The sequence below is a fragment of the Bos taurus genome, chromosome 22, assembly GCF_002263795.3.
Source record: "Bos taurus isolate L1 Dominette 01449 registration number 42190680 breed Hereford chromosome 22, ARS-UCD2.0, whole genome shotgun sequence".
Taxonomy (NCBI): domain Eukaryota; kingdom Metazoa; phylum Chordata; class Mammalia; order Artiodactyla; family Bovidae; genus Bos; species Bos taurus.
Window position 1 is genome coordinate 14,852,144 of NC_037349.1, and position 26,605 is coordinate 14,878,748.

Below are 26,605 nucleotides of genomic sequence, written 5' to 3' on the forward strand. Positions count from 1 at the left end.
AGCAGGTCCTCTGCTGGCCCTCCGGCAGCCTCTGTGCTGCTCCTGTGCCCAGCGCCAGGCTTTGGGGCTGGGCCCAGCAGAGCAACGAGCTCCCGGGTTATGCAGGTGGCATGTTGGGGTGCATGAGGACTCTGGGGGCTGGGACTGGGTCACAGGTCTCTGGTTGGGGCGGGGGCCCCAGAGGTAACTGTACCATGAGGGCATCGATGAGCTCATCGTCATGCCGGCCCTTCTCCACAAGGGTCCCCATCTGACTCCTGAGGGTCTTCACTTCACTCGACAGCACCTTGTTCCGGGACCTCATGCCCTCAAACTTCTTTTTCAGCTCTTCGAGCTCTCTCTGGAGGGCATCCCGCTCCGCCGAAAGTTTCTGTAATCAGAGGGGGCAGTCACAGGCTGCAGGGCTGAGTGGGACCCTTGGTCACAGCTGAGCCTTCACTGCCACTCACTGATGAGGCCAGAGCAGAGAGGGGTTGGGACCCCATGGACTGTAGCCCACTGGGCTCCTCTGTCCATGAGATTCTCCAGGCAAGAATGCTAGAGTGGGTTGTCATCTCCTCCTTCAGAGGATCTTCCTGACCCAGGGAACCCACATCTCTTGCATCTCCTGCATTGGCGGGTGGGTTCTTTACCACTGAGCCACCTGGGAAGTCCCAGTGTGTCTTCTGAGGACCCTCAATCCCTGCCTGGGTGGTGAAAAGAGAAAAGCCATGCTTCGGTGGACAACACTAAGCCTAATGTTCAAACTGAAGTGTCTCACCCCATCAAGAGCTAGTTTCAGGCCCAGCATCTCCATAACAGCCATAATGGGGCCACCTTGATATTCATGAAATGGGCTCGGGGTGAGGAACCAGTCAGGCTGCTCAGGGTGGACCAGCAGGGCATGAGGAGCATGCACAGAGGTGACCCCAAACCTCAGAGCCTCTGAGTCTTCACAGACGTGGTTGTGGTCTCCCGGCCCCACATGCCCCTGACCTCCTGCCGGGCACACTTACCTCCCATCCTTCCTGTTTTTCCCTCTCCAGGTTGCGGATGCGCAGCAGATTTTTCTCCTGGGCTGACAGCTTCCTTGAGTCAGGATAGACAGACAGCTCACTGGCTGTTTCTTCGGACCGGCTCCGGGTCTGTCCCAGCTGTTTCTCAAGCTCTCTAACCTGAAGGTGGTTCCACAACAGGTCTGCAGTGAGACTCGACCCCTCAGAGGGGCCGCCCTGCAATGTGATGTATGCATGACCCCCCTGGACAAATGACACCACAGTTCCAGATGGGTGTGGAGGCCCCTAGGAGAGGGGTGGAAGGGGTCTGTGGCAGCATCCTGAGCAGAACAAGGGAAGACACCAGAGAGGCTTTGCTTGGCAAAGAGAAACTTCAAAGGAAATGAGAGAAATCACCCTATCTCTGAGGCCGAGAAGCAGATGTGGAGCCCCGGGAACTTGGGAGGGAAAGGACAGCAGGTCTCAGCACCAGAAATAGCTAACAGACAGGCCACCTGAGCCTGGGGATGCTCCTCGGGAGGCCACAGGTTCCTGCAGGAGATGCTGCAAGGGAGGGCAGGGTGGGGAAGCTGGGAGACCAGCTCAGAGCCTCGCTGGCTGTGATTCTGCACAGATTACTTCTCTGAATCTCAGGTCCCTCGTCTGTTAAGGGTAGGGGATCTATGAGTACACCCTGTATGTTAGGAGAGTTCAGAATCCCAACTTGTCTGAGCCTGGGAATCCCCAAGATGTTTCTTGGGGTGACAAATCTTGGGGCCCACTCCAGGGGAAGAACACTGGGATTTTCATTTTAAACAGGTGCTATAGATGATTTCTAGGTTAGGCAACTTTGAGAAACCCCAAAATGGCCTCAAAATGACGGCGGAAGCCCTCAGCATAGGGCAGGTGGAAGTCATCCTACAGAACAATGGCTTTATCACTTTGAGTTTAATGTGGATAACCCCTAGGGCCCTTCTAACCCTGATTTCTGTGTCAACACAACATACATGGTGTGACCCTGAAAGTGTTAGTCACTCAGTCATGTCTGACTCTTTGCCACTGTGTGGACCATAGCCCACTGGGTTCCTGTGTCCATGGCCAGGAGAAAAATTCACTGGGATCCCTGGTAAAGGGCTGCAGGATCAGCGCCCTCCTGTGGCATTGTGTGGTAATTCCATTTAAGCGCTAAAGAACACTTGCTTTTAACCATTTATTTACACAGCTTTACAACACTAATGCAACCCACTCCAGTGTTCTTGCCTGGAGAATCCCAGGGACGGGGGAGCCTGGTGGGCTGCCGTCTATGGGGTCGCACAGAGTCGGACACGACTGAAGTGACTTAGCAGGAGCAGCAGCACAACACTAACAACAATAACTAAAGTGCTGAGTGCTTATTATGGCCACGCACTGTGCTGGGTGCTTCCCAAACATTATTTTGTCTAACCCATAACAATCCTATAAAGAAGGTATTATTATCTCCATTTTACAGGTGCGGAGACTGAGATACAGAGATGAAGAGATTTATTCAAAGACACCAAACATGTAGACCAATGACTGAGGCCAGACTCAAACTCAGGTCTCTGGAAGCTCAAGGCCACACACTGGTTGTTAATTACAGTTTTTTGGAGACCTCTTCATTTGGCTTCAAGGATCCCACAGGAGACCCTGAGGGTACAAGCCACTGGAGAACCTGGGTTGAAGGCGAACCTGCGCGTGGCAAATCGTGGAAGTGGCCCACCTAATTGCATGCCTCTTAGTTTCTTGGTCCAGCTAACCTCAGACAGCGTTTCCTCCATGCCAGGCACTGTGGCAAGCGATTTACACATGTGCACGCGTTCAGTACCCCCACAACCTGTAGGGTAGATGCCGTCATTATCCACAGTACAAAGAGGAGGGAACTGAGACACAGAGATGAAGCATTTTGCCTGAGGCCACACAGTTGGTGAGTGGAGAGCTAATATTTGCTGGTTTTTAAAAAATATATATTTATGTATTTGGCCGTACTAGGTCTCAGTTGGGACACGTGTTAGTTGTGGGATGTGGGATCCAGTTCCCCAATCAGGGATCAAATCCAGGCCCCCTGCATTGGGAGCATGGAGTCTTAGCCACTGGACCACCAGGGAAGTCTCAGAGAGCGAAGATTTGAATCCAAGCAGTATGGCTGCGGAGCCCCTACTCCCAGCCTCTTTGTTGCTGTTCAGTCACTCAGTCGTGTCCGATTCTTTGCGACCCCATGGACTGCAGTATGCCAGGCTTCTCTGTCTTTCACCATCTCCCAGAAATGCTCCAAAATATTTAGAACATAAAAAGGGAGACAGGCTAAGTTTTTTTTGGTGGGGGGTGGGGTGGGTAATTGAAACTTTCAAAAGCCTGCAAGCATTTGGACAAAACTGGAAAAAGCCTACAATAGTCATGCAAATTTACATGAACTAGGGGGAAAAAAATCTGCCTGGAGTGAAATAAATCAAAGGCATTTGTTGAGCCCCAGTGCCTGGCATGTAGTGTTCCATAAATGCCTGTTCATTAAACAACAAATGAAAATCAGGCTGGTTGGGGAAAATGTGAAACAACAGCGTTGCGAGTGCACTCCGCAGAATCTAAAGGCCTTTTTTGGGTTCTGTGTCTCTTAATGTGGGTCATCGTGGGTCTTTCTAGGGCATCTCAAGCCTTACGTTCAGGGCCAGGAGGAGCCTGATGACTCACTCACCTTGCTCTGCAGGACAAGGATCTGTTGAGCCCGACCCCTCCAGGTCCCAGGCGAGGACAGGAGCTGCTGGATGTTCACATCTTCCCCAACCTCACTAGTCAAAACCTGAAAAAGGTGGGGCCTTCAGTATGACCCAAAGCACAGTATGTGCAGAAACAGTGCTGGGTGCCTGGCGTTCCCAGAAGACCCAGCCTCCACCTGCACAACCACCCCCCTCTCCCGCCTCCCCACCTCAAAGGCCAGTTGACCATGCTCTATGAGCAGCTCTCCCTGGGAAAGCAGTAAACCCACCTTCCCCAGCACTTCCCGGTGATGCTCCAAGCAGACAAGGAACTGCTGACAGTGCCCAGGTGGGGCCGCCTGCTCTTGACACATTCTGGGATGAGTGAATCACAAAGTTGACCAGGACCTGCTTCCTAAATTTGTTCCCCTGTCACCCTGAACTGAGATTGTTCTGGAGGTTACAGGGACGACCTCACCACAGGGCCTTGCCCTCCGTGCAAAGCCACAGACGAGGGGCCGTGTCTGAGTGCAGCAAGGCAGGGGCCTACCAAATGCCACTTGGGGATGTTTGCTTCCAGAAGGGCCCAGATTTGTGGTTGTTACAGGGAGATGTTCAGGCTCAACCTCAAGGCTTTGAGGTAGAAACAGTACACCCCAGCTTGTGCCCTGGGGCCCTCTGTAGCCTGTCACGGAAACTGATCTAGCGTACCAAGTCTCTGGTGCTTGTTTCCACAATAGAACTCTGTTTTGGAAATCTTGGCTGGTCTGAGTGGTTCCAGCAGGGAAGACAAATGCCAGAGAATTCACTATGTAAATAAAAATAAATAATGAACCAGCTGGGCCTGCCTCCCAAGTCTGAGCATTTTCCTTTGAAAGGGGCCTTTAATCCACAAACAACCTTTCCATTTTCTAACATTAGAGACAGCAGCGGACAGGAGGTGGGTCTTGGTAGGCTTCCAAGTCCAAGGTGGCTTATTAAGGAGACATCCAGGGTCTGTTGGGGTACACATAGCTCAGGGAAGGTTTAAGGGACTTTCTAGGGTGGACAGCACTGTCTTCCATCCAGGGTTGGGTGGGCACCACAAGGGCCTCTGTGCAGGGACCTGCAGGCAGCCAGCAATCCCCCTTACCAGATGAGTCTGTTTAAAGAGCTGGTGGAAGGACGTTACTGGATCTGGAGCCTGACCCAGAACAAGCAACATGATGCTCACGGGACCAGGCCCCTGAATGGAAGTCATTGTCCAGCCGTGCCCTTCCCAGCCCTAGTCCCAGCCATGCAAGAAGACCTGAACTCTGACCCAGAAGTACCTTCTGGGCCATCCGGAGCTCCTGCTTCACAGCCTGGATCTGGTTGCGGAGGTCACTCATCTTCAAGTTTGTGGCCGCCAGCCTGTCCTGCAAGACTTTCACCTCTGGGTTCTCCGGCTGGTTGGGAAAGACAGGGAGAGAGGTCACTTGAAGCCTAAATAGTAATAATACTCACAGCCCCCATTTCTCCAGGTGTGTGCAGGTACCACTCTGAGGCTCAACAAAAGGAGCCCATCTCATCATCATACGCGCTGTGAGGTAGGTCCTGCCGTCAGACCATTGTGGATGCAGAGCAGAGGCTGGTGCAAGGTGAGCCCCTTGGCTTGAGGGACCTGGTAAAGGGGAGCAGGGGTGTGGATCCTGGCAGCCCAACGCTGGGGCCTGAGCCCTGTGCTCAAGTGTGGCCCACACACGTGTGGACACCTGTGGTTGACCACAGACCGGGAGCATCTGGAGGAGGCTGTTCCCCCCCCTCCCCAGACACAGACTGTGGGCTCTCTGCTCTGTGTAGAGACTGGTATCACAGCAAATCCACCCTGACTCAGGATGAAGAGGGAACGGGTTTAGCTTGGCAGGAGGGCCACAAACATTCTAACTCAGGGCCTCCCTCTCCTAGAATTGTCAGACTGGGCCTTGGGCTTTCCTGGCAGTAAGTTCACTAAATAGAAATAAGGACCCAGGGTTTCCCTGGTGGCTCACTGGCAAAGAATTTGCCTGCCAATGCAGAAGACACGGGTTCAATCCTTTATCTGGGAAGATCCCACATGCAGCGGAGCAACTGTGCCCATGTGCCACAGGTACTGAGCCTGTGCTCTAGAGCCCAAGAGCTGCAACTCCTGAAGCCCATGTGCCCTAGTGCTCTGCAACAAGAAAAGCTACCCAATGAGAAGCCTGCACACCGCAACTAGAGAAAAGCCCTTGCAGCAGTGAAGACTCAGCACAGCCAAAAATAAATAAATAAATGAATAACATTATTTTTTGAAAAAAGAAATAAGGACCAGTTTAATCCCCCAGTGCTCCATTTCTGTGGTATAAAGAATTGCAGGAACCATGAAAACTCTGCCTGTTAGAGTTCTTAGCAGTGTTTTTTTTTTTTTTTAATAATAATATTTCATGTAAACTATTTGGATGAAATTTTTCTCAAAATGGGGAGCTAATGTGCTCCCCATTTCTGACTTCAATAGAAGTTCCTGAGGCTCACAGAACTTTGGCATTAAAGGGACTCCAGGGTCAGCCCATTCAAACCTTTTCCATAGGTGATGAAAATAAGTTCCTGAGGAGGGAAATACATGCCCTCTCAGGCACACAGCTGGCTGAGGTGGCAGCAGTAGAATTAGGAGCCTAGTCCTTCCCTTGCAGCAACTGATTTTCCAAATTTAAGCTGCTGCTGCTGCCCTGGCATGATGGCAACAGGTACACTGGTTGGTGGGCTGAGGGTCCCACTGGCAGTGACACAGACCATCTGCTCCTGTCCCAAGACATCAGGTGGAGTAAACTTCTGGGAAACAAGGTGGATACCGCAGCAGCTTTCTCAATGTTTCTTAGCAGACACAGATTAAAACTTCCGGGGAATTCTAGTGAAAGATAGACCCTAGGAGACTGGGGGTGGGGAGCTCCATAGACCCCAGAGGTTCTGGGCAGCCCCTGTGAAAACCACTGATCAAAGTAACTAGACCTGCACACACAGCCAGGAAAGCCTGGACTCATGGGGGGGGGGTCTCATCTAGGAAATGCTTGCATCCTCACAGCGCCACCATGAGGCTAAATAGAGTAACCAGTGTGAGCAGAATTTGCAACCGGAGAACTTAGGCAAAACACAAGGGCATCTTTTTTTTGTCTGTCCTTCCCCCGTCTGGCTGTCTGCCATCCCTTCCCACTGCTGTTGGGGGCCTGTCTGCCCCCTGCTAAGGTGCTGCTTTGAATCTGCCCTGGGTTAGGAAGCAGCAGCCCCTGCCTGACAACCCCCTCCCGCCCTATCCCCCAGGCTCTGGTGGGTGGTGGTGCAAGAGCTGAGAGAGCACTTGAGAGCATGAGGGCACAGAAAGGGCACTCGGATTGCATCTCGATCTGGAGCCTGGGCAACCTCACACCTCTCCAAGCCTCATTTTCTCGCCTGTGAAATGGGGGCAATCTTATACCAGCCCCTGGGGTGCCTGTGAGTGTTGATGGGATAATGCTTGTAAAGGTGCTCCCTGGGGCAGATTCTGACAGATGGTGATGCCCAGAGAGCATAACTTGGCTTGGGGCGGCAGCTGGCAAAAGTGGCTGAGGGTTAGATGGTGTTCTGGTGAGGGCATCACCCCATCTACTCTGCCAGGCTCCACACCTCACCCCCAACTCGGGAAGCTGTGCCAACCCCACCTCCTTGGCATTTCAGAGCTGTTTCTGCCCAGAGTGAGATACCACAGGCTTTCTGGGGGTCTTGGCTTTCTCCCCTGAGGGAATACCTGAACCGGTGTCCAGGGGGAGCAGACAGTGCCAAGGCCACACACAACAACAGCTTCATGAGGCCCCATGCAGAGAGGCTATTCAGCTCTACTCTGGAATGCACTTGGAGCTCTGGGCCCAGTCGGGGGTGAGCCCGCAGGCTATGGAGCATGACCCAGGCCTGGGTTGGGCTGAACAGTCTAATGAGAGGGACATGGCTATTGTTCTCGCTCTCAGTAGAAGAGGCCCGGGAAGACCTGTGTCCTGAGGAGTGGAGACTGCAGCCCACCACCCATGCTTCCATCAGAAACCTCCCAGGCTCCCTGCTGCCAGAGAATGAAGTTGGAACTCCTCCTCCAGCTACTGTCAAGGCTTCCTTCCGCAGGTGACTCCACCCCAGCTTTGTTTATGTTCCCCTTTTCCTCCTCATGGGCCCTGGGCTGCAGCCAAATGTTGTCTAACTGATGCCCAGCTAACAAACAGAATAGGAACAGTGACGCTTTCCTGCTCTGAGCTTACGCTGCTTCTGCTGGAAGGGCCACCCCTACCTTCCTACTCCAGCAAGGCCACCTCAGGAAGCCCTTGCCCATCCCACCTCCTGGCTGCCTCGGGTGGAGTGCGTTCCCTCTGTGAACTCCAAGCCAGGGGGCTCTCCCTGAGGGCCCTGTCCCCGCCTCCTCCCTTCAGTATGCCTACTCATCTCCCCTATTGTGGACAGTGGGCTGGTCTTTGATTCTCTGTGTTACAGAAAATTCCATCAGGTTCAACAAGTGACCGAATGAGCAGTTTCCCACCCAGCACAGTCCCACTCAGAGATGTGGATGTACATGGGGCAGCTTAGCAGCATCCCCTAGAGCTGGGAAAAGCGCTGAATGACACCCAGACTGGCCCCCGCTGAGGGCGGAGCCCCTCCACTGCCTCCCTAGCAATGAGACAGGTCTACACAAGACTAGCCTTCAAGAGATATGTCACCCTGTACATGGAGGGGCCCATCACTGTACACCGAGGAGAGGACTGAATTCTCCTTGAGACAGGCATGAAGTGGCTTGACCCTGAGTCGTAGACAACAGGGAAGATTGGGTGGAAAAGGGGGCACCGAACTGGGAGTACTGAGGCTTGGATTCCGTTTCACCAACTCATTTGGCTTAAGAAAACGATGGAGAGATTTCCTTGGCTGTCCAGTGATTAGAACTTGGTGCTCTCACTGCTGGGGCCCCGGGTTCAATCTCTGATCAGGGAACTAAGATCTCATAAACCACATGGTGCAGCCAAAAAAACAAAAACAAAACCGTGGGGAGGCCTCCTGGGATGTTCTTGAGTGTGTACTCGGTTGCTCAGTCATGTCTGACTCTTTGTGACCCCATGGAATGTAGCCCGTCAGGCTCCTCGGTCCATGGGGATTCTCCAGGCAAGAATACTGGAGTGGGTTGCCATGCCCCTTCTCCAAGGGATCTTCGCAACCCAGGGACTGAACCTGCATCTCCTCTGTCTCCTACATTGGCAGGCAGACTCTTTACCACTGAACCACCTGGGAAGCCTGTCCTTGAGACTCTGAGCTATTTATTGTCTGGCTTGGGTTTGGTGCCCCTCACCAGTAGCCCACTGGGTCAGGCTGCCTTCCTTTCATGGAGTTGTAATTCCCATGTCCTAGGTTTCATGGAGGCTCATTGGCTACGTAAAAATGGAATCTTGGAAATAGCCCCCATTCCCAGTAATCACTTTTACTCTGTAGATTTGGAGTTCCACCAAGGGAAGACTTCCCACAATATGGACTGCCTCCTTCCAAAACCAGGGTTCCATTGAGGACGAGTGAGATCCCTGTCCCTGGGGTAAGGTAGAGGCTGGATGTCTCACCAGTGAAGGCTGTAACGGAGATCCTTCATGGCTGGGCTGAGAGTGGGAGGCCAGCTACACCAGGCCTTCCCTCCTGATCCTGAAATTCTAGGATTCCGGGGTCCTCAGGCCCCTGCTGACCTCCCTCTCTGGGAACTAAATCAATTAGACCCTCACTAGCCTTCACTGGGGCATTCCTGGCCTCAGATGGTAGACTTGGTCACTGTGCCCTGATGGCTACTCTGAGGATGCTGCTGCAGTGGTGGCACCAGCTCAGCAGTGGGGTGGAGGTAGACCCTGGAGAGAGACACCTGCGCCCCCATGGAAGAGGGGAGGCCCAGGCCCATGGCTGCCTCACACACTCCCCAGCACAGAAGGGAATTCATACCAAGACTCTGTCTCCCATCTGGGTCCTTGGTGGCTTGGCTCCTGCGTCAGTGGATCCCTTGGCTGGCAGCCTGGCCTGGGCTATCTGCAGCTGAAAAAGCAAACCTGGCACTTAATATTTAATTCTGCTCAGTGGTTGTGGCACCTTGCGGGAAGTGCTCTGGTGCTGCCGTCGGATGTGCGGTCACCGATCTCAGTAGCCTGTCTCTTCAGCTCACTTTAAGGCCCATTAATGGAAGAACTGTCCTTTACAAGCTGCTTTGCGATGGGAAAAGGTTTAATTGATTGTTTGCCCCATTCCCCAGTCACAGTGGAGTAGCCTTAGGATTCATGAACAGCTTAATAAATAATGATTCTGCAGCCATGATCTGCATCTAACAACAGCCTGGGAGACAGAAAAGGAATTACGGACTTCACCTTACACTCAAGGAAACAAGGTCGGAGATGCTAAGAAACCTGCCTAACAGTCTTGTGGCCTGGTGGCCAAGACCGCTGCTATATACAGACAGTCAACTGACCCTTTAAGGGCTTCCCAGTTGTCCTTCACACCAAGACCACGCTTGTCTGACATGGTTGGGCACGACCCGCCCTCCCACCTCTTTCACCTCACCTTGATCCACGCTTGGCCACATTGGCCCTCTTTCAGGCCTTTATCCATATTTAGGTCCTTGCACCTGCTGGGTCCTCTGTCTGGAGGCCCCTGCCTCAACCCTCCGAGTCTGGCCCCTTCTCATCCTCCAGGGACCCACTGCCCGTGCTACCTCCTTGAAGGGCCCCCGATGCTGGTCTGACTCCAGGAGGAAAAGAATCAGGCCTATTTTGCTCTTCACAGTCTCCCCAGGGTCTGGAACAGAGCCTGAGATGGTTCTCAAAAAAAAATTTGTTATAGAATAAAGAAGCTCTAATGCAATGCCAAGTATAATGACTGAGGAGGGTTTTGGAGAACAACAGAACTGGATTTGAAGTCTGGCACCACCACATGCTGTGTGACTTGAGAAAGCCTCTTAACCTCTGCCAGCCCCGGCTCCTCCAGCCACATAAGGAGAAGCTATGCACGTAGGTTCATTCCAGCTCCTGAAGGACCATGAGCCGCTGGGGCTGTGCCCTCGCTCAGCTGGAGGCGTTTATGATTAGCTGTGAGAGGCAGGGGTGGCAGAGAGGGAAGGTGGACGAACAGGGGACGAACTGATGGAATGTTCCTGGTTCTAGCTTCAAGTTAGCCAGAATCCCTGATCATGTATCTAACAACATCTTTCTGGTGCTAAATACCTGCTAGGCTCTGTTCTAAGCGTTTTACAACAGTAAGTCATTTAATCCTCAGAAAACCTTGAGGTGAGCACCATTATCACTGCCATGTGACAGGTGGAGGAAACTGAGGCACAGGGAGACTGTAACTGGCCCAAAGTCACAATGCAAGTCAGTGGTGGAGCTGACATTCACACCTGGGTGGTCAGGCTCCAGGCCTGCATCCTTTCCAGTGTGCTGGGTTACCTTTCCAGGCCTGCTTCTTCCTTGCTTTCCAACAGTCCCCTCTCAGGATGGGACAGACTGAGGGACTCAGGGCAAACACTGACCCAAAGTCCTTGCAAAGGACCCAAAGCATGTAAGTGCGTTCCCTCTCTGGAGGAGTGGCGTGGGGTGTGAGGAGCCCCCGGGGCAGGGGCACCTGAGATTCCTCACCTCCTGCTCCAGCTCCTGGATGCGGTTGCTGAGCTGCCGCACTCTGGTCTTCGCGCCCTCGGACTCTGCCATCAGCACCCGGTTCTTTTTGGACAGCTCGACGATTTTGGTGGCAATCACATCCCCAGCCACACCAGCTGTCCCTAAAATGAAGGGAAACGGTGAGGTCCATTAAAAACACAGGCCCGCATGTTTGAATAAGCTTGCTGCTGCTGACCTGGGCCAGGCAGTGACTGGGGAAACAAGGAGTAGCTGCCCTCGGCCACCTCATGTCTGTTGAAGAGGGTGAGGACACGTGAGGAGAAAGAACCTGGGGAAGGAAACGAAACCTAGAAGTACAGATGGTCCAGTGGTGAGTTTTCTGGTTATGTTTCCCTCCCAGGACTCAAAAGCATTACAAATCCTGGAACTAGACATCAGAAAGAGGTCAAAGCGATCTGCCCTCTCTCGTCCAAAGGGCAGGCAGTGGGCTCAGAGTGAATGGGGGAAATCCTTTTCTTTTGCTTATTCTTTCCCAACTGTCTTCAGACAAGCCCCACTATTTTTTAAAAATAATTTTAATTTATTTATTTTTGACTGTGCTGGGTCTTCATTATTGCAGCAAGCAGGGGCTACTCTCTAGTTGCAATTCCCAGCTTCTCAATGCTGTGGCTTCTCTTGCTGCAGAGCATGGGCTCGAGGATGCACGGGCTTCAGTAGGTGCAACACCCATGCTCAGTAGTTGTGGCTCTTGGCCTGTAGAGCACAGGCTCAATAGTTGTGGTGCATGGGCTTAATTGCTCTGAGGCATGTGGGATCTTCCCGGATCAGGGATTGAACTGGCGTCTCCTGCATTGGCAGGTGGAATCTTTATCACTGAGCCATCAGGGAAGCCCAAGCCCCACTCTTGAAGCTGCCAACCCCATGATAGTAGGGGCAGCAGTAAATGGGCAAGCACAGAAATGGTAAAATATCTGGGTAAATAGAATATTTTATATCGTTAAGTTCTTTAAAATATGTATTAATATAATTCAGTTCAGTTCAATCGTTCAGTCATGTCCGACTCTTTGCAACCCCATGGACGGCAGCACGCCAGGCCTCCCTGTCTATCACCAACTCCTGGAGTTTACTCAAACTCAGGTCCATTGAGTCGGTGATGCCATCCAGCCATCTCATCCTCTCATCCTCTCATCCTCTGTCGTCCCCTTCTCCTCCTGCCCTCAATCTTTGCCAGCATCAGGATCTTTTCCAATGAGTCAGTTCTTCGCATCAGGTGGCCAAAGTATTGGAGTTTCAACTTCAATATCAGTCCTTCCAATGAACATTCAGGACTGATTTCCTTCAGGATGGACTGTTGGATCTTCTTGCAGTCCAAGGGACTCTCAAGAGTCTTCTCCAACACCACAGTGCAAAAGCATCAATTCTTTGGTGCTCAGCTTTCTTTATAGTCCAACTCTCACATCCATACATGACGACTGGAAAAACCATAGCTTTGACTAGACGGATCTTTGTTGGAAAAGTAATGTCTCTGCTTTTTAATATGCTGTCTAGGTTGGGTATAGCTTTTCTTCCAAGGAGCAAGCGTCTTTTAATTTCATTGCTGCAGTCACCATCTGCAGTGAAAAATAAAGTCTGTCACTGTTTCTACTGTTTCCCCATCTATTTGCCATGAAGATGAGACCAGATGCCATGATCTTAGTTTTCTGAATGTTGAGTTTTAAGTCAACTTTTTCACTCTCCTCTTTCACTTTCATCAAGAGGCTCTTTAGTTTTTCTTCACTTTCTGCCATAAGGGTGGTGTCATATGCATATCTGAGGTTATTGATATTTCTTCTGGCAGTCTTGATTCCAGCTTGTGCTTCCTCCAGCCCAGCGTTTCTCATGATGTACTCTGCATGTAAGTTAAATAAGCAGGGTGACAATATACAGCCTTGACATACTCCTTTTCCTATTTGGAACCAGTCTGTTGTTCCATGTCCAGTTTTAACTGTTGCTTCCTGACCTGCATATAGGTTTCTCAAGAGGCAGGTCAGGGGGTCTGGTATTCCCATCTCTTTAAGAATTTTCCACAGTTTGTTGTGATCCACACAGTCAAAGGCTTTGGCATAGTCAATAAGGCAGAAGTAGATGTTTTTCTGGAACACTCTTGCTTTTTTGATGATCCAACAGATGTTGGCAATTTGATCTCTGCTTCCTCTGCCTTTTCTAAATCCAACATTTGGAAGTTCATGGTTCATGTATAATGGTTGAAAGCAAATACAATAGCATTCTCTGATGAGATTTTCAACATATACAGATACAATACTTAAGAGTTGTACTGTAAGGGGGAGGGTAAAGGGATCCATATGGTGGTAAAGTTTCTTCATCCCACTTGAGTGGTAAAATAATATTTCTAAGTAGGCCATGAAAAGTTATATGTGTTGTAAGCACTAGTGCAATCATTAAAGAATTGTACAAAGCGATGGAAAAACTAAAGCAAACACGAAAAATCCAGCCAAAGGAAAACCAGTTTATCAGCTGTCAGCAGCCTGGTTTAGAGACATGAACTGAGCCTGTCAGACTTTCCTCTTCAAAACATGAAGGCATCTCCTCTTCCCCTGGAGCCTCTCAGCCTTGAGAGACAGCGTTGCAAAAGCTGCCCCTTTGCATCTGAAACCCAAGCCAGGTTAGGTGTTACCTTCTCTTCAGTATAGCTTTATTTTTAGACAGAAAAGGCCAAAGAATGGAGGGAGGCATAAGAGTTTTTAAGATACCAAATTTCCCTTGCTTTTTAATTCAGCACTGGTCCTCTGGGTACACCTACTCTCAAGGGCATTTACTAGCAAAGGCAGAGGGGGACACTGCAGCAGATGCCAGGTGAGACGTATTGCCCTCTGTGATTGGTGACACCGACTTTGTACTTTTTTAGTCAGCCACCTGGGAATTGCTCAATGCATGGAGCAGAGGACAGCCAGGGCCAAGGTCTCTACCAGGTCTGTAAGAATAAGGTCTAGCTTAGAACCACAGAGTCAGTGGTCAATGTCCAGTCCACACCCACAGGGCTAACATACCCAGGGTCCCTAACAGGCCCATGGGGTCAAGGTCTCAAGCAGCAGAGCCAAGGTCCAAGTCAGACCTGAAGAGACAAGGTCCACTCTAGATGCTGCTGGATTCCAGGAAATCCCCATGGGAACAGCCAAATTCCCTGTCTTGTCTACCCTTCTCGCCCAGTAACAGCAAGAGGTATAGAGTAAATGCTTACTTCTACTGGGGCTTTTTTCACGTCCATGTTTGAGTCAGAGTATCGAGATAGAATGGATGCCATCAGCCCACCGAACATGCAGCAGATGCCATGGAGAACTGTCATGAGTCCCAGCGGCTTCACCCACACTGCCTGGAATGCCTGTCCTCTGCCTCTGCTGCTCCCGGTTCCTGGCATGCTGGCCCACCCTGCCTGCTCCATTCCTCTCCCCATCCCTCATTTCTGAGACTTAACTGGACAAGCTTGATTACAGCTGACCCTTGCACTCTTTCTTCACACCTGCCTTCTGGAACTTGCTGTTTGTCCACCCTGTAGGCTCCATGGCAGCTGGGCCAGCCGACCTAGACTTAAGGGTAGGAACTGTCATAATAGCAGTGCAGTTACCTGTAAAGGCAAATCTGTCTTCTTCTATTTTCTTTTTGAGATGTTTGATTTCAAAGTCCCTCTCCTTCAGCAACTTATATAATCGCCCGTTCTCATCCACTGTTTCCCTGAGTTGATCCCGAAGCTGTTCGATCTCATCTTCAAGCACCCTGCAAGGGAAAAGCAGAATCACAGGGGGCTCAGGCCTCCGTGGCCCAGGTTTGTTGTCCCTGGCTGGGTACTGGGTGGTGACTAGAACTGGTCTGTATAAAACAGGAATGAAGAATTAAGGGGAATCTCAATGAGCAGATTTTTAGCATACTGTTCTCAAAACAATGATCAAGGACACATGCACATAAGTGAAAGGAGCAACAAGCTTTGAATGCTATGGTTTACTAGGGGTTCAACAGAGCTATGTAAAACCCTGCCCAGAGAATTCATACTCCATTCCAGCATCCATGGAACATGCATAAAAATGTATTGTAGTCTTCAAAGGCAATCTTAGCAAACTCCAAATAATGAGCATCATGCAGACCATTTTCTTAAATATTCATTATCTAAAATTAGAAATCAATACTAAAAAAGGGCAAAAATTCAGAAAAGAACTCCAAAGTTGTCATATGCTTAGAACTAAACATACACACACACACACACACACACACTGCTAGATTATTTATGGGTTAAGAAGAAATCATAATGTGTATTATGAAGCATTTAGAATGGATTGACTGTAGAAGCAATATATCTGAAAACTTGTGAACAGCTAAAGTGATACTTACAAGAAATTTATAGTCTTAATTTTTAAAAGATTTTTTGATGTGGACCATTTTTAAAAGTCTTTATTGAATTTGTTACAATACTGCTTCTGTGCTTTTTATAATTTAAAATTATTTATTTAAAAATTTTTGGCTGCGCTGGGTCTTGGTTGTTGCGTGAAGGCTTTCTTCTAGTGGCGGTGCATGGGCTTAGTTGCCCCACAGTATGTGGAGTCTTCCTGGACCAGGGATTGAATCGGTGTCCCCTGCATTGAAAGGTGATTCTTAACCCACTGGACCACAGAGGAAGCCCTGCTTCTCTTTTTTGTTTTAGTTTTTTGGCCCCGAGGCATGTGTGTGATCTTAGCTTTCCAACAGGAATCTGCAGCTCCTGCACTGGAAGGCAAAGTCTCAACCAATGGACCACCAGGGAAGGCCCTCTAGTTTTACTTGCATATTGGATTATAGAAAAAGTAATAGAATTCCAGAAGAACATCTACTTCTGCTTCATTGACTATGCTAAAGCCTTTGACTGTGTGGATTACAACAAACTGTGGAAAAATTCTTAAAGAGGTTGGAATACCAGGCCACCTTACCTGCCTCCTGAGAAACTTGTATGCAGGTCAAGAAGCAATAGTTAGAACCGGATATGGAACAATGGACTGGTTCAAAATTGGGAAAGGAGTAGGTCAAGGCTTATTTAACTTCTGTTCTTATTTAACTTCTCTGCTTATATTCACCCTGCTTATTTAACTTCTATGCAGAGTACATCATGCGAAATGCTGGACTAGATGAAGCCCAACCTGGAATCAAGATTGCCGGGAGAAATATCTATAACCTCAGATACGCAGATGACACCACCCTTATGGCAGAAAGCAAAGAGGAACTAAAGAACCTCTTGATGACTGTGAAAGAGGAGAGTGAAACAGCTGGCTTAAAATTCAACATTAAAAAACCAAAGATCATGGCATCCGGTCCCATCACTTCATGGCAAATAGATGGGAAAACTATGGAAACAGTGAGAGGCTTTATTCTGGGGGCTCCAAAACCACTGTGGACAGTGACTGCAGCCATGAAATTAAAAGACGCTTGCTCCCTAAAAGAAAAGCTATGACAAACCTTGACAGCATATTAAAAGCAGAGACATTACTTTCCCAACAAAGATCCATCTAGTCAAAGCAATGGTTTTTCCAGTAGTCATGTATGGATGTGAGAGTTGGACTGTGAAGAAAGCTGAGTGCTGAAGACTTGATGCTTTTGAACTATGGTATTGGAGAAGCCTCTTGAAATCAAGTCCCTTGGACTGCAAGGAGATCAAAGTAGTCAATCCTAAAGGAAACCAACCCTGAATATTCATTGGAAGGACTGAGGCTAAAGCTGAAGCTCCAATACTTTGGCCACCTGATGTGAAGAACTGACTCATTAGAAAAGACCCTAATGCTGGGAAAGATTGAAGGCAGGAGGAGAAGAGGACCACAAAGGACAAGATGGTTGGATGGCATCACTGACTAAATGGACATGAGTTTGAGCAAGATGGAGCATCTGGGAGATGGTGAAGGACAGGGAAACCTGGCGTATTGCAGTCCATGGGGTCACAAAGAGTTGGACATGACTGAGTGACTGGACAACAATTAGAAGACCAAAGAGGATTGTCTAAGCCTTAAGTTGAGGCCAGGGCTCTGGGTCTCAGGTTAATCCAATAGGAAATCAGAATAGGCGACTGGTATTGCATGTTCTACGTTGTCTTGCAACGCTTTTTTCAGAACTTTAAAACATGAGAAACATGTGATTGATGGGTCTGTGATTGTTTCTATCATTAGGCACGAAACCAGCTCCATAGAGGCAGTTGCTCAGGAAGTAAATAAGTTATAGAAATTATGCATGTGTGTCTGCTCAGTTGCTTAAGTTGTCCGACTCTTTGCAACCTATGGACTGTAGTCCACCAGGCCCCTCTGTCCATGGGATTCTCCAAGAAAGAAATCTGGAGTGGGTTGCCATGCCCACCTCCCGGGATCTTCCTGACCCAGGGATTGAACCTGCATCTCTTACGTCTCCTACATTGGCAAGCTGGTTCTTTACCATTAGCGCCAATTGGGAAGCTCAAAGGTAACAGTAATTATTGTTGTTTTGTTTAGTTGCTAAGTCATGTCCAACTTTCTTGTGACCCCATGGACTGTAGCACACCAGGCTCCTCTGTCCACAGAATTTCCCAGGCAAGATACTGGACTGGGTTGCCATTTCCTTCTCCAGAGGGTCTTCCCGCCCCAGGAATCAAACCTGGATCTCTTGCATTGCAGGCAGATTCTTTACCACTGAGCCACATGGGAAGCTCAACTAATTATTAGATAATGGATATTATTAATAATATTGTTGGATATCCACAAATTCCACTTTCTCCGACTTGGGTAAAGATCATTTGGAAATCGGTCTGGGGTTAACTTAGATCTAATATTTAGGAGCCCTATGAATTTTTCAATTATTGACATCTTAATTTTTTTCTAATTAGCTTTTTCAGTAGAACATTGTGAAAACTGAGAAACCATGAAAAGTAGAATTTGTAGATGGAGAAAATAGATTCTGGGTGAAACCAGAAGCAAAGAAATAGCTCAACAACTGCTGTGATTTTTTTTTTAGCAAACTGGCTAGCAAACTTTGGTATCAATTGAGACTTCTGCTTCTAATAGCCTATATAAATCACTGCATCTGTATGACAAATTTAGAGCAAAATGAGAAGATTTTGGACTCTTCAACCTTTTCACCAACTATATAAAAGCAATCCATCAAGTGCTTCTTTATGAGAGGTAGGTTTGTGTCCTTGTGTGTCAGGAAAGGGAAATTGGGGCAGAACAATCTCAGATGAGATTTGGAGCAGTGGTCATCTGTGAGTCATCAGAGCCAGCCAACTGGCTCCTCAAAAACCAGTTTTTTCTTTCATAAAAGACAAAATCCAAGTGAATAAACTACACCTTGATGAGTTTCAAAATTTTCCATTTGACTTCACATGGTTTTTGAATAAATTTCATGCCAAATTATGTCTATAGGCCCACAGACCCTCTATCAGATGCAAGAGTCTTCAATAACAATCTCTATGTTGAAACCTCTTGAGTCTCAGTTGATAAACACACATCTGGCCAACCGGACTGTCGAACTGTCTGCAGTCATTCTCCCCATCTTCCCTACCTCCCTGCAATGCCCCTGGGAGAGTCCAAGCTTGCATTTACCTCTGCTGAAAGCTGGTTTTCGAGTTCTGCTCCCCAGCTTGGAGGACGCTGAGGCCATCAGAGATCTCCAGGGGCTCTTTTTGGTCATCACCTCTGCTTTGGAGGCTCAGTTCTTTTTCCTTCCGTTTCTCCATCTGCTTCTGTAACCTTTTGTGCTGCATCTCTTGCATGGCTCTAAACTGGAGCCTCAAGGTGTCCTGTGAGCCTTCATCCTCTGCCATCTTGCCCTCGGAGTAGGAAAAGAAGCCTGAGCTGAAGCAAACTCTACGAAGTGCTTCTTCCTCAAGAGTGCTCGACTCGTAGTAAGCCCTGTACGACCCCTCAAGCCTGGAGTTTCTTGCTTAGCTTTGCAAGTGTCCATGTGGAAGCTTGGAAGACCCACCCTCACTTCAGATCCCCTGACAGCCACAGCTGAACTGTACTGAGCGTTACCGCCCCACCCCACCCCCGACACACCCTTCCATCCCTGACTGTGCCATCAGGATACTCTTCCCCATTACTCAGACTCAACAGTTGACTCCTTCCTATCCCTATAAGCAGTGGCTGTCAACTCTAGCTGAACATTAGAATCTCAGTGTTCTTAAGTGGAGAATCCCAGGGACCGCAGAGCCTGGTGGGCTGCCGTCAGTGGGGTTGCACAGAGTCGGACACAACTGAAGCAACTTAGCAGCAGCAGGAGCTCCTAAAATATAACAATGCTGTGGCACATTCCTGGACCAATTAAATATCAATTCCTAGGAATGGGGCTCAGATATCATTACTGCTTTTTAAAAAAATATTTATTTATTTGTCTGTGCCAGGTCTTAGTTGCAGCATACAGGATCTTTAGTTGTGGCATATGGGATCTAGTTCCCCGATTAGGGATCGAACCCAAGCCCCCTGCATTGGGAGCGCGAAGTCCTAACCACTGGACCACCAGGGAAGTCCCTAATTACTGCTTTTATTGAATTATAATTTACATGAGTAAATTATATGAGTAAGTCGTGACTGTACAGCTCAGTAAGTCTTTACACAGGTATACACCCCTGGCTCCGGCCAGGCCTCCTGGCGGCTACTTGCTCCCTTGACTCCAGCCGGAACCATTCTGTAGTTTTCCCTGCACTTACAGTGTTTGCTCCGCTGCTCCCCATCTCTAGCTGCAGAAGGTCCGTCACCTCTTCAGACGCTTTCCTGCGCTGTCCTGGCAACCGTCACCAGGGAAACCAGGCACGACGCCGCGTGACGTCATCATGCGTCTACGGCGGCCAAGAGGGCGCAGGGAGTTCGGAAAGGGACGGAGGTGCAGACTACCCGGGTTTAGTAGGTAAGTCAGCCAGCGCGGTCGGGTAACGGGAGGGGGCGTCTTGCGTCTTGAGACTTTAAAGTTGAGCTAGTGGTCCGCTTCTAGAACGTAGTTTAAAAGTTTTGTGGGCCAAACGTTCTACGCAGAGATGCGCATCCCGCAGTCCTGCTGGAAGAAATTAAAGTGAACGATCCCACCATGAAATTTAACGTAGCCTTTCAGAAAGTCTTTGGAAAATACAGAACAGTGTCGGGAAAAGGTTATTTTGTGCCAGTGAGTGTAAAAGGCAGGGCACGAAATAGTAACTGCTAAATAAATGTAGTTATGTTTTTAAGACTAGGAACAGAGGGACTTCCTGGGAGTCTAGTGGTTAGGGCTCTGCGCTTCCACTTCAGGGGGTGCGAGTTCGATCCCTGATCTGGGAATGAGATCCCGCATGGCGCTGCCAAAACAAAACAAAAACTGGGAACGGAACTTGACTGGGGAGGAATGCAGAGAAATATTAAAGTTTAAAATGGTTGTATTCGGGTGCTGGAATTGCAATGGTGTGTTTTTATTTTTGCACTTTAGAGGATAATATAGAGCACATGGTTTATTTCCACAGTGGAAAACATTTGTGTGTTTGTTTGTTTTCTTCTTTCAGATACTTCCCAATTTAAGTCACTACTAGATTCAGGTCTTCAGAAAGTCTTCAGATATTTCATGGTTGTTTTTTTCTTCTTTTTTTCCTCATAAGGCATTCACTCCACAGACATGCATGAAGGTGGGGCACCGGACCACATATTGCAGAACTCTAGTGCAGTATCACAGCCAGAATATTGATGCTGATCTTTGTACTTGTATGCATTTGTGTGTGTGTTTAGTTCTGTACCATTTTATCATGCTTAGGCTTGCATATCCACTATCATCTTCAAATAATGAACACTTAAATCACCACAAGGATTCCTCTTTGGGGCTTTTATTACTACATCCACTTTCCTCCCTCCTCACTCCCAAAGGGAGTGACCACTAATCTGTTCTCTATTTCTAAAATTTTGTCATTTCAGAAATGTTATATAAATGGAATAATGTAGTATGTAACCTTTGGGGACTGACTTCTTTTATTCAGAATAGATTTCTGGAGATTCATCCAGGTTGTTGTATGTATCAGTTTGTTCCTTTTCACTGCCGAGTAGTTTTCTATGATTTGCATGTACAACATCTTGTTTAAACCATTTGCCCCTCAAATGACATCTGGGCTCTTTCTAGTAAGGGGCAGTTACAAATAAAGGGGCTTCCCTGGTGGCTCAGACAGTAAAAAATTTGCCTGCAATGCAGAAGACTTAGGTTCAATCCCTGGGTCAGAAAGATCCCTTCAAGAAGGGAATGGCTACCTACTCCAGTATTCTTGCCTGGAGAATTCCATGGAGAAAAGATCCTGGTGGACTACAGTCCATAGGGTCACAGAGTTGGACAGGTCTGAGCAGCTAACAGACACATGAGGAGGATTACAAATAAAGCTGATATAGATTTCTGTGGGAACTTAATGCTTTCATTTTTCCAGGATAGATGCCCAAGAGTCCAGTTGTATGATAATAACATGTTTAGTTTTATATGAAACTATCAGTCTTTTCTGTAGAGTGCGTCTACCATTTTACATTTCTACCAGCAGTGTATGAGTCATCCACTTTCTTCACATCTTTGCCAGTACTTGATTTGTCAGTATTTTTCATTTTAGACATACTCATAGGTATGTAGTGACGTCTCATTGTGGTCTACTGTGCATAATGAATAATGATATTGAACATTTTTTTCAGGTACTCATTTGCCATCTGTGTATCTTTGGTGCAGTGTCTGTTCATGTCTTTTGCCCAATTTCTAGCTGTTGATTTGTGAGAATTCTTTATATGTTCTCAGCTCAGTTCAGTTCAGTCACTCAGTTGTGTCCGACTCTTCTCGGCCCCATGAATCGCAGCACTCCAGGCCTCCTTGTCCATCACCAACTCCTGGAGTTCACTCAGACTCAAGTCCATCGAGTCAGCAATGCCATCCAGCCATCTCATCCTCTGTTGTCCGCTTCGCCTCCTGCCCCCAATCCCTCCCAGCATCAGAGTCTTTTCCAGTGAGTCAACTCTTTGCATCAGGTGGCCAAAGTACTGGAGTTTCAGCTTCAGCATCATTCCCTCCAAAGAAATCCCAGGGCTGATCTCCTTCAGAATGGACTGGTTGGATCTCCTTGCAGTCCAAGGGACTCTCAAGAGTCTTCTCCAACACCACAGTTCAAAAGCATCAATTCTTCAGCGCTCAGCCTTCTTCACAGTCCAGCTCTCACATCCATACGTGACCACAGGAAAAAACATAGCCTTGACTAGACAGACCTTTGTTGGCAAAGTAATGTCTCTGCTTTTGAATATGCTGTCTAGGTTGGTCATAACTTTCCTTCCAAGGAGTAAGTGTCTTTTAATTTCATTGCTGCAGTCACCATCTGCAGTGATTTTGGAGCCCCCAAAAATAAAGTCTGACACTGTTTCTACTGTTTCCCCATCTATTTCCCATGAAGTGATAGGACCAGATGCCATGATCTTCGTTTTCTGAATGTTGAGCTTTAAGCCAACTTTTTCACTCTCCACTTTCACTTTCATCAAGAGGCTTTTTAGTTCCTCTTCACTTTCTGCCATAAGGGTGGTGTCATCTGCATATCTGAGGTTATTGATATACGTTCTAGATACTAATTATTTGTTGGACTGTAGTTTGCAAATATTTTCTTCCATTCTGTAGCTAACTTTTTCTCTTTACATGAGTTTTCACGGAACAAAAATTTTGACTCATTCCAATTTACCATTTTCTTTCTTTCAGTGTTGAGTGTAAGAACTCCTTGTGTTAGGGGAAGCACACTGACTGAAACCGCCCACCCTGGCCAGGCGCTTTAGTAACCATTCACATGAGTTATTTTATGACAGGAAATCCTGGTAAGAAATACGGAACTAATAAGCCACCACCAACTGGAAGAGTTTGGGAAAGGTCGAAAGGAGACACTGCATGTCCATCCACTTCCCAGAATCCCTCTCGCTAGCATCCGTCTTGGCTGGGCGATGCGTGCGCCACCAGGAAAGACTCTGAATTAGAATGATTGGCCAAAGACAAGCCGGAAACTAATCCCATCACTGTAAAACCTAAGACTGCAAGACACATGGCAGAGCAGTTCTCCTGGGTTCCCTTACCCTACTGCTCTCCACCCGGGTGCCCTTTCCCAATAAAATCTCTTGCTTTGTCAGCACATGTGTCTCCTCGGACAATTCATTTCTGAGTGTTAGATAAGAGCCCAGTTTCAGGCCCTGGAAGGGGTCCCCCTTCCTACAACACTTGAATATCTCTGGGTCCCAAAGATTTCCCCTTATGATTTTCTAAAAGCATTAGTCTTATGTTCATGATTTATTTTGACATAATTTTTATGTAAGATGTGAGGTTTAGGTTGAGATTCTTTTTTTTTTTTTTAACCTATGGATGTCCAGTTGCTTTAGCACTGTTTGTTGAAAAGTATCCTTCCTCAGCTGAATTGCTTTTGACCCTTTGTCAAAAATCAGTTGTTTAAATTCAACAACAAAAAGCCACCCACTTTAAAAATAGGCAAAGGACTTGAAGAGACATTCCTTTCAAGAAGATATACAGATGGCTAATAAGCACATGTAAAGATGTTCAGCATTACTATCCATTAAGGAAATGCAAATCAAAGCCACAGTGGTGTACCACTCCATACACATTAGAATGGCTATTACTTTTTTTAAAATGGAAAATAATGTATTGTTCAAGAGGTGGGAAAATTGAAACCCTTATGCATTGCTGGTGGGAGAGTAAAATGGTGCAGCCACTGTAGAAAAGTTTGGAAGTTCCTAAAAAATTTAAACATAGATTATGATCCAGTAACTCACTTCTGAGTATATTCCCCAAATACGAAAGCAGATGGATACTTGTACACCAGTGTCCACAGCAGCATTATTCACAATGCTCAAACGATGTAAACAATCCAAATATCGATCTCCAGATGAATGGATAAGCAAAGTGTGGTAACGTCACTAAATGGAATATTATTCACCCATAGAAATGAATGAAGTACTGACACATTCTCCAACATGGATGAACCTTGAAAAACATGCGAAGTGAACTAAGCCAGACATAAAAGGACAACTACTGTATGATTCCACTTATATTAGGTACCTAGAGTAGAGACAGGTAGTAGAAAAGAGATTGTAGGGGGCAGGGGAAGAGAGAAATGGGGAGTTTTATTATTAAAGAGTATGAAGTTTCTGTTTGGAATGATGAAAAGGTTATGGAGGCCAATGATGGTAATGGTTGCATAGTATTTTAAGTATACTTAGTATCACTGAACTGTACACTTAAAAAATGCTTAAAATAGTTAATTGTTATGTATATTTTGGGCGTCCCATGTGGCTCAGCTGGTAAAGAATCCGCCTTCAGTGCAGGAGACCTGGGTTCAATCCCTGGGTTGGGAAGATCCCCTGGAGAAGAGAACAGCTACCCACTCCAGTATTCTGCCCTGGAGAATTTCATGGACTGTATAGTCTGTGGGGTTGCAAAGAGTCAGACACGACTGAGCGACTTTCACTTTTCTTTCATGTATATTTTACAGTATAGTTATTTTTTAATCAGTTGAGCATGTTTGTGTGGCTCTAGCTGATCCTTTTTCTAATCCCTAAATTAGGTCCTTCCCACAGTTCAAAATAGCTCCAACTTTAAGCTGGAACCTTTCTTTTCTAAGGTGATAAGATAGATTTCCCTTCACTGAAATAATATTCCCTCTCCCACAAATAAGTAAATATGACATAACCAGTTAGTGATCCTACCCTTATTATGAGAAGCAAAGTTAAACACAGTCTTTCAGAAGTAAGAATACCTAGGTTTTAATTCTTGGACATTAGTCAAGTCACAAACCTCAACTTTCTTCTTAAAATAGCAATAGTAAATTTATTTTCATGATAATCAAATAGATCTCAAAAGTGATCTGTAAACTGAAATGCTCTTCAGCTGTCATGCATTTTTATAGCCTTAGCTGTTTAGCCTCAAAATGAAAGTAAGCTTTGCTACAGCTTAAAACCAAGGTTCCATTTATCTCTTGCCATTTCAGAGTTCTCTTCTTAATGGACCTCAGCTTTGCAGGTCCAAAATCTAATTTGATCATTAAATCAGGAGTGTCATTTGGGACCAGACTTATGTCATCCATGATATTAAGTGATTAACCTGTAAACAAACAAGAACACTAAGACCCTAGTTCACACTAGGGGATTGTGACACATATCCAGAGCTCCTCCTTTCCCAGGACCAGACACTCATGATGCCAAAAGAGTCATCAGAAAGATATTGTGGGCAATTGAGAGCAAACAGAAACAAACTGCATTGAAATATTTTTAACTTAGGGTTAGAAAGAGCGCTAAGTCATGTCTGACTCTTGTGATCCTGTGAACTGTAGCCTGCCAGGCTCCTCTGTCCATGGGATTCTCCAGGCAAGAATACTGGAGAGGGTTGCCATTTCCTTCTCCAGGGGAACTTCTTGACCCAGGAATTGAACCCTGGTCTCCCGCATTGCAGGCAGATGCTTTACTGACTGAGCTACATGGGAAGCTTTATTAAATATTCTACTTCACAACCAGAAGCACGCTATAGATAAAAATTATCCATTGTCTCCAGGTTCAAGTTCCTTTCTCGCTGGAAGGTGCTGGATACACATCGCCAGTTTTCTTCATCTCATCATGGATTTGGGCTTTTTTTGTTGGCCACCAGCCTCTCAGACTCCCCCTACCCCACCCAGTTGCCCCTCTGTACACTCCTTGTTTTAATTTAACACCATTCTGGCTATAGTCAAGTCCTATTTTATCTGTGGAGCAATTTTGTCTTAAGATGTGCTCGTATATATAGTGATCTCATTCATCATATGTTGACTTCATTAGAAAACCCAATGTTCTGCCAAGATTCATCAGCCCTTAGTTCCAGGGGACCACTCTGATGGCTCTCCTCCAAGCATAATGTATTGGTAATATACTTTATATTTTCTCCCCAAATTTCTCAGTTTCACTCTTGGCTCACATCATGGTCTTTGAAAACATTTGGATGAAAGTCACCTTTTCTCAGAGGTAATTGGTTTCTTACATGTTGATAAGGTCCCCAATACCTTGTCTACTTACTAGTTTTTAATTTACCCCCTCCACAGTAAGACCATGTATATGTGAGAATCTCCTCAACTTTCTTTTTAAAAAACTGAAGTATAGTTGATTTAAATTATTCTGTTAATTACTGCTGTACAGCAAAGTGATTTACTTACACACACATATTACATTTTTGTAGTCTTTTCTGTTTTATCATAGGATATTGAATATAGTTCTCTGTGTACAGTAGGTTTTTGTTTATCCATTCTCTATATAAAAGTTCACATCTGCTAACCCCAGCCTTCCAC

At 47.1% G+C, this 26,605-nt stretch overlaps 2 protein-coding genes across 6 annotated transcripts in view; one reads left to right on the forward strand and one right to left on the reverse strand.

The window, feature by feature from the left end:
- CCDC13 (coiled-coil domain containing 13) overlaps positions 1-20,060 on the reverse strand; it is a 36,289-nt gene extending 16,229 nt beyond the window's left edge. For 2 of the 4 annotated variants that reach the window (XM_005222520.5, XM_059879800.1), the window contains exons 1-9: positions 19,985-20,057; positions 18,879-19,105; positions 14,924-15,072; positions 11,320-11,462; positions 9,641-9,730; positions 4,993-5,109; positions 3,682-3,786; positions 996-1,154; positions 194-370 (exon numbers count right to left, since the gene is read on the reverse strand). In XM_005222520.5, coding sequence (XP_005222577.1) covers positions 194-370; positions 996-1,154; positions 3,682-3,786; positions 4,993-5,109; positions 9,641-9,730; positions 11,320-11,462; positions 14,924-15,072; positions 18,879-19,105; positions 19,985-20,008 — 1,191 coding nt within the window. In that variant the 5' untranslated portion in view covers positions 20,009-20,057. Of the gene's footprint in view, positions 1-193; positions 371-995; positions 1,155-3,681; positions 3,787-4,992; positions 5,110-9,640; positions 9,731-11,319; positions 11,463-14,923; positions 15,073-18,878; positions 19,106-19,984 lie in introns of those variants that run through there. The other 2 variants (XM_005222521.5, NM_001192144.1) reach the window with 2 other exon arrangements.
- Positions 1-26,605, forward strand: part of ACKR2 (atypical chemokine receptor 2) — an 87,310-nt gene that overhangs the window by 6,187 nt on the left and 54,518 nt on the right. The window contains exons 2-5 of one of the 2 annotated variants that reach the window (XM_059879611.1): positions 1,026-1,175; positions 2,464-2,916; positions 5,185-5,301; positions 7,660-20,181. The gene's annotated coding sequence lies outside the window, so the exon portion shown is untranslated. Of the gene's footprint in view, positions 1-1,025; positions 1,176-2,463; positions 2,917-5,184; positions 5,302-7,659; positions 20,182-26,605 lie in introns of those variants that run through there. The other variant, XM_010817449.4, reaches the window with a different exon arrangement.